The sequence below is a fragment of the Aplidium turbinatum genome, chromosome 14 (genome assembly GCF_918807975.1).
Source record: "Aplidium turbinatum chromosome 14, kaAplTurb1.1, whole genome shotgun sequence".
NCBI lineage: Eukaryota > Metazoa > Chordata > Ascidiacea > Aplousobranchia > Polyclinidae > Aplidium > Aplidium turbinatum.
The window spans coordinates 19,077,318-19,091,170 of NC_137485.1; the positions used below are offsets into that span (position 1 = coordinate 19,077,318).

The following is a 13,853-nucleotide window of genomic DNA, read 5'->3' on the forward strand; positions in this document are numbered from 1 at the left end:
AGCAACATTATTTCTTCACTATTTAGTTTGAAGTTAGTTAAAATGATTGCAAAATAGGGATTTTTTTTTTTTTGAAACTTTACTTTCCTTTGTAGAGACATTGATTGGGAAGCACAGCGCAAAGTCGAACAAGACTAACCCTGATTTATGGGGGTAAGTTGAATGGAAACATGTTATCTTTTACATAGTTATGGTCTTCCTTGAACGAAAAAAAAAGCATATTGGTTGAAGAGCATTTCAAACGTTTGTTAAGAGAGACTTTCAAACATTTTCTGTTTTACACGTTTATAGTCTGATTATGTTGAAAAAAATTTCCTTTTATCGATTTGTGTGATGATTTTTTTAACAAAATAGCAATACGTTGGTCAGAACTATAGTCAAAATTTATTTTTTAGAGATATGCAATGGTCGCAGAATTTGGAAAATCGAAATGGTGCTGAACAACCTCCTGCAGAACAGGATATTCAGTGAGTTGTTGTTAAATTTTAATCTGTCCAACACTATGCTTAACTTGGCCTAGCTGTTGAATTTTATTTTGTCAAACATTTACAAGAGGGTTTGTATTACAGACAATTTTTGAGGCAACATTCAGGAAGCATCCACGCCAAACACATCACCCACCAAAGAGTGCAAGATCGGTTTAATTTTGCATTAAAAAATAATGATTTGCTCTTTCGAAGAGACGAATTCCGACGTGTAATACTTCAATCACAAAACTCTGCTTTTAAAATTAATTATAGTTTCGGGTTTATTTTACGTTACCGTGTTCATGGCGGTCTGGTGTTTTTTCACCCATCCAACGGAGCGGACCGTGTTCTACAAATTTCTCCTTTAATTTCAAACTCGCATGATTTCGATGATTTTCTAGAAAACGTATTACATCAAGATATTTTGGACTTTGCACAACTTCAACGCCCTGATTCAAGCTGGGTTGTTCTTAATGTCACTAATGTCTGCTTTTATGTTAACAAGTTACCAAATCATCCCATTGGTCATTCGCTAACATTACCTGATTTTATTTTAAAAAATTATGGTTTAAATGCACTTGTAAAAAGTCAACAGTCTGGCCGGGATTATACTGATCACTTGTGTCTGTTTCGTTGCTTGGCCTTGCAAGCTGGTTGTTTACCTTATAACTTAGAAAAAGTAGCAAAGGAAAAGTTTCATGTTTACTGTTCGAAATTTAATGTTGATCCGATTCAATTTTCAGGTGTTTCATTATTTGATTTAGATAAAATCGAAAAATTGTTTGAAATCAATATTTCTGTATACAAGTTAGAAAACAAAGAACAAATTGTTGCTTCTTTAGTTCAACGAAGTGCCAATCGCTTTTCTGAAACTATGTATTTAAACTTGTACCATAACCATTTTAGTTACATTTGCAATTTATCGCTGTATTCCAAAACATTTGTGTGTCCAAAGTGTCAAAAAATTTGGGCCCGTGGGTCCTCATGTGAGAAACATGCGAAAACATGCGACATGAATGTCAAAAACAAATTTGTAGGTGGGGTGTACAATAGGGTGTTCCACTTTTAGGCGACTTTTCAGGAAAATTAGGTTCGGGTCAAATTCTGATTGGATTTTCGTCACTGGATTTCAAAAATGACGTTATTTTTTCATTATGACGTCATCTTGATGCGCCAGCTAGCGGACTTTTGCTATTTTGGCCTTATCACGAATATGGTAAGAGCTAGAGAGTTGGAACTTGCGCCAAAATGACCGGAAGGGACGATTTCCTATTTGTTGTCAATACAGTATGAAACGCTAACTGCAACAGAAAATGAGATATTTTGAAAAAACATGTTTTTGGTCATTTTTTGACAAAAAAGTGAAACATGGCAATTTTGCCTGAGTTTTGCTACAGTGATGCTTTTATTTCGATTGTTTAGCAGCGCCACCTTGTTGAAAAATTAAGTACAGTGGTAGTAGCTTAACAATAGAATATAGTGACGCTTTTATTTCGATTGTTATGTCATAAACAGTACATCCTAAAATGAAAATGATGCAATGTTGCATCATTTTTGTTTGGGATATTTTGCAAACAAGATTCATAAATTTTGTCTGGCAGATGGTGGTTTGATGAACAGAATTAAGAAAATACCAACACCTAAGCCCCAACATCTGAAAATCCGACAAGATTGTAAAGTTTCCATCACAGATATAGCCGCAAATCATTTAAAAGCCAAGATCTTATGGCTTTCTGAGCACAAGAAAGAAGCTAAAGATTCATCTTTTCGAAGCGACCATATGTGTCTTCTTGCTCTGGCAACTGATTTATTGATGGATGTTCCAGGAAATTTGAAACTCCCACTTTTTTATCGTCAAGAAGGCGTGGCCCATGCGCGTTGGATAACAACAGCGAGTTGTTACTTAAGAATGCTGATTTTTGGATATTGTGTTGAGCCTCAGGATATCCCTAAACTTCAACGTATGGTTTCTTTCATTGTTTGTGTTCATTTGCCAGCATCTTTGGTCATCCATCTTAAACCTTCCGCTGCTGAAGGTCCCTCAATTGTACTGTTCGCAAGAGGTTTATAACTTGCAGATAAATATGTTGATGAACCAGTATTCAACGCTGTTCTGATACATCGTTAAGCATGCATCCTAATGGTTGAGCACTAAAAACGTTGCTTTAAGTTCCCACACTGAAGCTCCGCCTTTTGCTGCTGATGCGGTAAGACAAAAAAAATTTCCAAGAACGTTGATATCGATCAGACGCTTTTGAAGTGTGGCAACTTACGTGATTTTTACTCCAAAGAAAGTCAGATGGCTCCATGCATAGCATGTTTTTCGTCTCCATCAGTGTTTTGGCGTATGATCGACAACAACGACAGAGCGCTTCATTGGAAGACTGAAAGGCGTTGTGAACGACTTGATTCGAGATGACCAAGATGATTTGGCCAAAACAGACTTGCGCATTTGTGCTGCTTTGCACAGTATGGTGTGATAAATAATCCCATTGAACTGTGTTGTGTTGTTGAATGGTGGTTTTTTTTGATAGATCTTTGAACTAAATGACCAAGGGTTTAACGTTTGCTAGTATTAGTAATTGCAACATGCATGCAAAAATCAATGCTGAGGTAATTAATTGTAAATACAATATGCTAGTAGATTACTACCAAGTACCACTGTACTTAATTGTTAAACAATGTCGCGCAGCACAGCAACTTAATCGACATAAAAGCGTCACTGTAGCAAAATTGCCATGTTTCTCATTTTTTTGTCCAAAAATGACCAAAAACATGTTTTTTCAAAATAACTCCTTTTCTGTTGCAGTTAGCGTTTTATATTGTATTGACAATAAATAGGAAATCGTCCCTTCCGGTCATTTTGGCGCAAGTTCCAACTCTCTAGCTCTTACCATATTCGTGATAAGGCCAAAATAGCAAAAATCCGCTAGCTGACGCATCAAGATGACGTCATAATGAAAAAATAACGTCATTTTTGAAATCAGTGACGAAAATCCAGTCAGAATTTGACCCGAACCTAATTTTCCTGAAAAGTCGCCTAAAAGTGGAACACCCTAGTGTACAACATTCCTAAAACCATTTTTGAACGTTTGGAGGATGTTAATATTGTTGTTCCTAAAAATCAACGTTATTTTCCCTATAAGGCTAAGTATGATTTCGAGTGTCTTCTTTCAAAAGATCAATTACCAAACAATTCTGACACGATTCATTGGGATGGGGAACATAAAGCTTGTTCTGTGAGTCTGTGCAGTAATGTGCGTGGGTTTGAAAATCCTGTGTGTTTTGTGGATGAAGGTGATGTGAAGGATCTTGTGAGAAAAAAGTTAGACTATTTAGGTGAAATTTCAGCTGCTGCATATCAGATTCTTGTCGATAAGTTTAGTTATGTGTTTAAAGAATTCGAAAATCGATGCTCAACAGATGAAAAAGACCCAAAAAACAAACCTTTTAAAGAATTAACATCACGTTTTCACTCGTACTTAAAGAACTTCCAGTTATTGGGTTCAATAGTGGCCGCTACGATTTGAATTTGGTAAAGAGAGAATTTTTTAGCCATATCCAGAAAGACATTGAGTTTGTCGTAAAGAGAAACAACAATTACATGTGCATTAAAATCGAAAATTTTAAATTTCTTGACATAATGAATTATATTGCGCCTAAATTTTCTTATGACAAATTTATTAAAGCTTGTGGAGTGGAGCAAACCAAGTTTTTTTCCCCTATGAGTGGTTAACAGACTTGTCACAGTTAAATCAGACGTTTCTTTCAGAGCAAGAATGTCTTTACAGTCACCTGAAAGGTTGTAATATATCAGATGAAGACTATTCACTGTGTCAAAAAGCTTGGAAAGAAAAAGGGATGGAAACAATGAAAGATTTTTTAGTGTGTTAGGGAACGTTCAAATATTACGTAACGCTTTTTTTCCGAATGTTTGACCCCCCCCTCCCCCATGTAACGCCAACGTAACGCTTTTTTCAATCCCCCCCTCCCCCATGTAACGCCAACGTAATGCTTTTTTCAATCCCCCCCTCCCCCATGTAACGTTTTTTCACTACGAATTCAGCACAAAAAACTACCATTCCGTACTCGAAAGCGTTACGTAACGTTTTGCATGAACCCCCTCCCCCCCGATGTGACGCTAACGTAACGCTTTGCATAAGAACAAAGATCTCCATGAACTGTTAGAGTAATATTGTTGGTGGTCCTTCTATTATTTTTCATCGCTATCACGAGAAAGGTGTCACGCGACTTCGAGAGCATGAATTCAGTGACAATGCTAAATTATGTCAAAGTGTGCTTGGTCTGGATGCGAACGCGCTTTACTTGGGATCAATAGCTCAACCAGCTCCCACAGGTCGATTCATCCGCTATAAGGAGGCTGAGAATTTTAAACCCACTTGTTCTCACAAGTACGGCTACCTAGCCATGGAATGGTTGGAATTTGTTTCTTTTCAAGAGGGTAGTCATATTCAGCATAATTTTAATGGTGGAGAAATCAAAGTTGGAAAACTCTTTGTAGATGGATTCTGTAAAGAATCTCAAACCGTGTACCAATTCCATGGATGCTTTTGGCATGGACACTCGTGCCGGCTTAACATCGATCGTTCTACTGGGTTAATGAAAGACACAAATTCTTGTAATGGACTTTCGATGGAGCAATTGAGAGAAAATACAGAAAAAATTGTAAATATTTGCATGATTTGGGCTACAAAGTGGTTCAAATGTATGAATGTGAGTGGCTTGAGCAAAAAAAGTGTATGGTGTGAAACAATTTTTGAAAACCCTGAATGTGCTTAAACCCAAGCACAATATGATTCAGGACACATTTCTTTCTTCCATTTTAGATGGGAAATTATTCGGTCTTGTTTTATGTGATATTGAGACTCCTGACAATCTAAAAAAACATTTTTCTGAATTTTTCCCCATTTTTAAAAACGTTGAAGTGTCCAGGGAAGACATAGGAGAATACATGCAGAAGTTTGCAGAAAAAAATCAAATTTTATCCAAGCCAAGACGCATGCTCATTTCAAGTTATTTTGGTTCGAAAATTTTGTTGATCACACCCTTGGTAAAATGGTATTTAGAACATGGCCTTGTTGTTACAAAAATCTACAAAGTCATTCAATTTGAACCAAACAAATGCTTTCAATAATTTGCAGACCAGGTATCCGATGCACGGCGAAAAGGGGATTCTGATCCTGACAAGAAAATCTTGGCTGATACATTTAAATTGTGGGGAAACTCGGCTTATGGTAAAACAATCACCAACAAACAAAAACATAAGAAAATTAAGTTTTGCGATAGTGACACAGTGGCAAAAGAAATTAATAAACCCTTTTTTCACCATTTGAACCCCGTCCATGAAAATCTGTTTGAAGTAGAAAGTTTTAAAAAATCCATCAAGTTTGACCTCTCCCTCCAAATTGGATTTTTTGTCTACGGTTATGCCAAACTCAGAATGCTAGAGTTTTATTATGATTTTTTAGATCAATTTGTTGATCGGAGTGATTTTCAGTGTCTCGAAATGGACACTGACTCGTTGTATTTCGCTTTATCTGCTTCATCGTTGGAACAAGTCGTGAAGCCCGAAAAGCGTTTTGCGTTTTTTAGTTGTTATCATCTTTGGTTTCCATCTATTGCCTGTCCTGTACATCGCGCAGATTTCGTTTCAACGAAGTGTAATGGCAGTGAATTTGTTCCCTAAGAGTGTTGTATTGCCCAACAAAAATTTGATAAGCGTACTCCTGGTTTGTTTAAGGAAGAATGGGCTGGCACAGGTTTTGTGGGTTTGTGTTCGAAAACATACTATTGCTTTGGTGCTGTGGATAAGCAAGTTTCTAAAGGTTTAAGTACTACAAAAAACAAATTTGACAAAAATTCCTATCTAAATGTATTGAGTACACATGAAAGTGGGCCAAGGAGTTAATGTTTCCTTTCGTGTCAGAGACAACAAAATTTACACGTATCATCAAACTAAAAAAGGATTGGCGTATTTTTATGCGAAACGGATCGTCTGTTCTGATGACGTCACTACTTTGCCGTTATCAATATAATTTGTGTATGTGTCTATGTGCTTTACAATTTTTGCTGTGTTTTTTACTGGAAATCTTGTTGTTTAATAAAACTTATGTGCTGACTGACAAAAGAAACAAGACAGTTCAGTTTCAATCATATTTTGTTGACAAATCGTACAAAACAATCACAGAATAGAATCTAATTTAATACGTTTTTGAGGTCGAAAAGCACTTGGTGATTGATCCTTTAGGACTTTTAAATATTTGAGGATTTTTTGCGATTGGTGTTGGTCTTCTGAAGTTGGCAAGGGATACGCTTCATGATAAACCTTCACATTCACTTTACCATCGATAATATATGAGAGATAGGCAGCTGGCGCGTAAACTTTCCCACTGGTAAAATTCAAATCAATTTGTTGAGGTGGGAGCTCCTCTTTCACACGCTGGATATGCTAGCTATGAGGACAATAATTTGAATCTTCTTCTTTGCTCCAGTATAAAATTTGTAAGATATTTTTCGTAGAAGGGAAAGCAAAAAACGGTTGTTTCACAATTAGCTTTTTCGCGGCTTTGCATAGTTGTTCAGGATGAAACGCTTTTCTTCCGACGCGAACACCGATCAGATAATGAAGCTCGTCTTATGTGAGGATTAAATCCGATTTCATGCTTCACATTGAAAGTCTCGGCGATGTCAACACTTTTACTGTAGCACGTTTAAGTTTTGATTCGTTAGCTAAGTCTTGTTCAGCCTCATAGAATGGTTCCCTGACATATGGTTGTGGCACATAGATTGGTGAGATTAGTTTCTCCATTTTTTCCAAACTATCACATAAAAAAAAACATTCATTTCACCCTTTTTATACTGTGAAAAGGAAAAAAAAGGCTTTCCCTTTTTTTCTAATAAAGAGAAATGCTGTGTTTTTTGAATAAGTAGGCTACCATACATTAAACATGGATACTCAGAAACTGGCAAGGGTTTCACAGACCGACCCATATGCAAGGACAGTTTTTAAAGGAGTTTTTGCGAGGGATCAATTGATGGAAGTTGACTTTAAAAACCCTAGCTTATGCGTTATCAATGTTATCAATGCATGTGACAAATGTCAAGCATCGGCAAATCACGTTGAAACAAGATAGGATGATGTTCAGTAATATGTGTTACAGACGGTTGTTCGCCTGGTCAAACGTCATGTAGAAACCGTTCGGGTCTACTGAATATTACGTCATGGAAATTCCTAAAACATGAGCCAAAATTGCACCATCGTCCGTAAGACTCGTGTCAGACCGGTTTAATCCTGTTTCAGTTTGAGACCTGTTTGGACATGAAATATTGCGTCACGAACTGCTCTCGTGCCTTTGAGTTATCACAAATTTTTCTGATTCATTCTCGAAGTTGTTTGTTGGAAGTCGGTCGCACATTTAACTGGTTTATTTGGTGCTTGCTAGCTGGACAAATTCTCCGTCTTTTATCCAAGTAATCTGTATCGTAGTGACAGTTTTAGAGGTGCAAGGAGTTGCAACCCCATTTCGATAGCCTCGGGCTAATTTTACTGGAATACACTTTGAATAGACGTTTCGAAGGTGTGTTTATTTTTCGGTCATTACGTACAGACAAACGGATCCGGGAACTTTATGTTACAATTTTCCCACGAAGAATTATGGTTTACCGCTGTGACCATAAAAAATAAAAGACGAGTTCTTGTCAGTTGGTAGGTCAAGAAGAAATTAAAGCAAGAAAAATAAAAAACGATTTGTTAGCTGGTAGGCCAAGAAGCACTTGAAGGCATAAAAATAAACGACGTGTTTGTTGTCAGCTAGTGCAGAAGAACTACTTAGAAGTACAAGAAATAATAAAAGAAGATTTGTTGGTTGGTAGTCTACACTCTTACAGAAGCAAAGAAAAGTAAAAACATTTCTTCTCAGTTTGGTACAGAAGAAAAATAACTTTGACATTCATTGGCAAGAAAGAAGATTAAAAGACAATCCATCTGTGCTTGTAGATTTAAGTGGAAGAATCCAAGCAAGTTTTGTGGACTTTAGAACTTCATACCCGTACAGCTACGGTATCGTGCATTTAAATTCTTTTTTGTATTTTTACGGTCTTTGCAGTTAAGTTTTTTATAACTACTGTAGCCTAATAATTTTGTGTGTTTGTGTAACTTAATTTTTTTAATTGTTAATTTAGCCCCAACATTTAATATGTCTACACTCGGTGGCGACAAGGACTCGACCGCCGTGGACTCGACTGAGTTTAAGCCTGATGATGTTCTTTGCGGTCGGGCAGGCCATTCTGGGGAGGGGCCCAATAACGATGAGGCTAAGTCAGTTCGAGAGGCCCGGCATCTTAGACGGGATATTTTGACTCAAATTGGGGAACTTTCTGTAGCCCTAGGTTCTTTGAGTGATAAGCAGGAACTGTTAATTTTTCGATCTAACTTATCTACTTTAGAAGAGGAATTACGGCATTTCCATGCTCTTTTGACTACAATCTTTAACTCTGCAATCTTGGCAGAACTTCGTGATAGGGTAGATCCCGAATTTAACTCGTTAAAAAATAACTTTGAACAAAAAGAAAGTGAGTTCTCAGATATGTTGGATGCTGACATACATCCTGAGGATAGCGCCTCAAATGTAAGCACTAGGATGTCTAAGAGTTCGTCTCGGATAGTTACACAAATTAACCTACAGCTAAGACGAGAGGAGCTCCAGATCCAAGCTGAGGCCGAAGCAAGAGCTGCTGAGGCCATCGCGAGAGCTGAGGCCATACGAGCTGAGGCCATCGCGAGAGCTGAGGCCATTCGAGCTGAGGCTGCCGGGAGAGCTGAGGCCGAAGCGAGAGCAGCTGAGGCCGCCGCGAGAGCCGAATCTAGAGCTGCTGAGTTCGCACTCAAAGACGCTCAGTTGAGGGCTGAACAACGTAAAGAGGTAGTTTTAGCTGAATATCGATCAGGGGCGGGCTCCTGGCGTAGCTCTAAGAAGAGCTCTTCTAGGCATTCCAGAAATGAACATCAATCGCAGTTTAATTTACATAACCTTTTCCAAACGCCCGTTCAACCTGTGAGTGGACCAGGGCAATCCACACGTTTTCCAGCTGTTTCAGGAGGTCTCGGGGCCGCGGCTAAGGGTCTTCCGAATGCTGTAGAGCCAAGGTCTGCGAATTACAACCGAACTCCTCCCCCAGAGCGTACAGGTCACGGGGCCGCCATTAGCAGTAATGCTTTGCCCCCTTCAAAGTTTTCTGCGCCGCTAGTTGTGGATCGCCCAGCTACACGTAATTTGGGTGGTTGTGAGAGGCGTATCGCGTCTCCTGATTTTAACGTGTGTGAGGATCGTGATCGGGCTGTGCATGTGACTGAGCCCACTCAGCCCCTTAAGGGATATAGCTTGTCTTCTCCCGCTAAATCGAGTTCTCAACAGCAGGATTGCTTTTTTGAATACCAAAATAGTAGGACGTTTTTCGATAAGGCGGCCTTGATTGGTTACGATGGTAATAATATGCCATTTATCTTCTTTAAAAATCGTGTTACGGCCTTAATGGCAGCTTCGCCCTTTAAGGGGACTCGTTTGACTTTGTTACAAGCAGCTTGTGTTAGGACAGCTGCGCAAACGATTGCTAATTTGGTTTCTGACACCCCTGGCTTGTCAGAGGAAGACAGGATAGAAATGTCGTTAGCTCGCTTGTCCCAGCGTTTTGGGGTTCGTGGAGGTCTTTTTGCAGAACCGGAAATTAGAAAGTATCGCTATGGTAGCAAATTGACTTCGACCTCTTCCAGTGATCTGAAAGAGTTTAAAGATGAATTGTCGCAGTGTTTGCTTTATGCGCAAGCTTATGGTCAGCGTGATAAATTAGAAGGACGTTTTGTTTTGGATTTGGCTAAGCGACTCCCGTTTGACGCTAAGCAGCGTTATCTTGACTTTTTAGGTGATCAGTATGGTGGCACTGATGAGCCTACTTTTCAGAGTTTGTTTGAATTTGTAGTACGGGAGGAAACGCGTAAGTCGACTGATTTTAGCATTATGCTAATGGGCGATTCTGGTGAGTCGCAGCATTTTAAAAAGTTTGGCAAAGGAAAATTGCCTTCATGTCCGGTTAGGCAGACGTCCGTAAAACCCCATGATGATGTGATGTCAGGGAGTTCGCAGTACTCGACTGTTGTTGGCGCACCGCGCGGTGGTGAAGCCAGATGTAAAAACCTACCGGCATGCATTTGTTGTTCGTCACGTGGTCAAGTTGAATATCATTTTTTGTCTAATTGTAAAGAATTTTTGCGCTTGACACCTAAAGATCGGAGAGATGTCATTGTGAGAGCTGGCAAATGCTTGAATTGTTTGCGCCAGCATATGGTTAGGGATTGCGTTCATGCAAATAACTGTCGTAAGTGTGGGCCTAACAACGATAGGAAACACTATTTTCTTCTGCATGATTTTTATGTGACGTCACGTGATTCTCTGGATTCGGTTGGGAAAGATGATGCTCGTGCCAGAGTTCCTGTGCGTAATGTTAAGATTGGAAATGTTAAAGCAGCCTTTAACCGCGTTACTGCTGCTCGTGTTTTGAATCCAATGACTGGCAAATCGAAGTTGGTGTATTGTCAGCATGATCCTGGTTCGCAGTTGACGTTTGTTTCGAGTGATTTGGTGTGTGAACTTGATCTTAAACCGTACGATAAAGCGTCGTTTAAAATGGATACCCTGGCTGGTCAGAAAGCTACTTGTGCTGACCTTGTCAAACTCAACATCCAGTCGTTAGAGACAGATGAACTGTTTTGTGATATAACTTCGGTGGTTAACCCAGCTTGGGCTGACGATGTTAAAACTTTACCGCATAAACAAGATTTAAATGGTTTCCGTCATTTTCATGACGTGAATATGTTTCATTTGAATGATTGTAGTACTGTAGATGTACTGATTGGCAACGACAACGCTTATTTGATGTGTGCAAAAAAAGAGCGTGTTGGTGAAAATCGTAGTGAACCACATGCTTTGCTCACTCCTCTCGGTTGGTTGGCTTGTGGTGGTAAGTCACCCTTAGATGAAAGCGTTGCTAAAGTGTGCAGAGTGCAGACGTCTTCAGAGTCGGATGTCATCTCTGGCTTTCAGCGTAAAATTGAGTCTCGTGATATGGAAATAGCAGACCTGAATAAAGTCATTCAGGATTTGACGTTGCAAAATGAAACCTGTGAATTGTCTCGCAATGATAAGTTGGCTAGAGAACTTGTTGAACCGAATATTGAGTTGAAAGATGGTCGATTTGAGATACCTGTTCCGTTGAAGAAAGATATTGATCTACCTAACAATTTTGTGTTGGCGTCAGATAGAGCTGCTGCTTTAAGAAAGAAAGCTTTAAAACAACCTGAACTTCGTGATTTCCTTACTGACACCATGAAAGATCTTAAATCAAATGGCTATATTGAGCGTACTGGTGAAGCAGGAAATGTCAAGGGATTTGAATGGTATTTACCATACTTTGTTACGTCACAATTAAAAAAGCGCATTGTTTACGATGGCAAGTCTGAATTTCGAGGAACTTGTGTTAATGATGTAATGTTTTCGGGTCCTGACTTGTTAAACCCTCTGGTAGATGTCTTGGCTAGATTTCGGCTTGGTAGATTTGGTCTCATGGCTGATGTGACTAAATGCTTCTTTCAAATAAAATTACCTGAGTCGCAAAGGGATTTGTTTCGTATATTGTGGTTTGAAGATGATGACCTTGAAAATGGTAGGATGGTACCATTTCGTTTTTGTGTACACCCTTGGGGAATAAAGAGTAGCCCGTATATCGCTTGCTTGGCTATAAAGAAAATGATCGAGCAGAATCCCAGCAGTGCTGGTGAATTGACTCTCTGCAATATTGCAAATAATATGTACATGGATGATTTTATATTTTCGGCTGATAGCTTAGAGGAAGCTCAGCAAATCACTCATGAATCAATTGCTTTGTTTGATAGCCGTGGGTTTAAACTTGGTAAGTGGAGTGCTAACAAGGAGGCTATGATTGTCTTGTCAAATTTGGATAATGAGATGCTTTCACCTTTGATTCGTGACATTGACTTTCAGACTGAAAATATGACTTTGCCATCAGCGAAGACATTGGGTTGTGTGTGGCAAACCGAGTCTGACGAGATGCGTATCGCATGTTCCTTAAAGCCCTTAGCTAAACACACGCGCCGAAGTATGCTCAGTCAGCTTGGACAAAATTTTGATCCGCTAGGCTTTGGAGCGCCATTTTTTCTAAAAGCACGCCTTATACTTCAGCAATTGGCGATAGACAAGTTTGATTGGGACACCGAGGTCCCTGATAGCTTTGTTAAAGAGTGGGAGTCGTGGCTTCGCTCTTTGGACCTGCTTAAGGATTTTTCGTTACCGAGATGGTATTTTGCAAACTCTGGTGTGTGCAGTCCGGATGATATTGTTTCATATCAATTGCATGGGTTTAGTGATGCTTCGAATCAAGCTTTCTCTTCTGTTGTTTACTTACGTAGACTGGTTAACGGAGTTCCGAGTGTGTCTTTCGTTCTGGGTAAATCTACCATTGTTGTAAAAAATCAGTTTTCTTGGCCGATAGCTAGGAAAGAGCTTGTTGCCGCTTTGAATACAGCCAGACTCGTGAAGCAGGCCTACGAGGCATTGAAGATGCCAGACTGCCTTAAGTATTTTTGGTGTGATTCTCGTACTGTGTTGCAGTGGGTTAAAAACCCTGATTTACGTTTGAATAAGTTTATTACGCGTCGAGTTGAGCATATTTTATTGTTGTCTGGAGCCCAGGATTGGCGTTTTTGCCCTACCGATATGAACCCAGCTGATGTTGGCACAAGGCCAAATCTTATTACAAAGAAAGAATTTCGAGAGTTGTGGTTAAATGGTTCTAGTCTTCTCTACCAGTGTGAGGAAATTCCATCTGTAGAAAATGCCACTCCAGTACCTGTCCATAGCCTATATCTTCGTGACGAAGAGGAGTCGCTTGACGTTGGACAGGGTGGTCTTCACAGATTGATCGAGGCCGCACCTTCTTTGTATGTTATGAAAAAGAGAATCGCTTATTTGGTTGCTTTTGTTGAATTTTTGTGCTGTAAAACGAGAAAGCGTAGCTTTGTGAAGCCAAAACTGGATGCATCTTATCTTAACAGTGCTTCAGAGTTGGCTGTGAAGTTTGTTCAGAAGAGCGTGTATGGCGATGTGGTACATTTAATGACCAAACGATCGCCGGATGCCCTTGAGGAAGTGATAAAGCGGGGTAGTGTTGGCGCTTCGCAACGTGAGAAGGAACGGTTGAAAGAATTACGTTCACTTAAAAAGTACAGACCTTGTGTAGATGACGCTGGTGTAATCCGCATTGAAGGGCGCTTAAGTAATTCTCCCGAGATCTCTC

At 39.4% G+C, this 13,853-nt stretch overlaps 1 protein-coding gene and 1 long non-coding RNA gene across 2 annotated transcripts; both read left to right on the forward strand.

Moving 5' to 3' along the window:
• Positions 1-95: 95 nt before the first annotated feature.
• On the forward strand, positions 96-641 carry LOC145783184 (uncharacterized). Its single transcript, XR_014290908.1, has 3 exons — positions 96-153; positions 396-467; positions 570-641. It is a non-coding gene; the product is annotated as an uncharacterized LOC145783184 (long non-coding RNA).
• Positions 642-3,056: 2,415 nt separating this feature from the next.
• On the forward strand, positions 3,057-6,607 carry LOC145782963 (uncharacterized). The gene is given in 5 exon segments (XM_082594720.1): positions 3,057-3,080; positions 3,614-3,792; positions 3,924-4,164; positions 4,656-5,270; positions 5,272-6,607. Coding segments are annotated over 5 exon segments (1,410 nt in total). The 3' UTR covers positions 5,623-6,607.
• Positions 6,608-13,853: the final 7,246 nt, after the last annotated feature.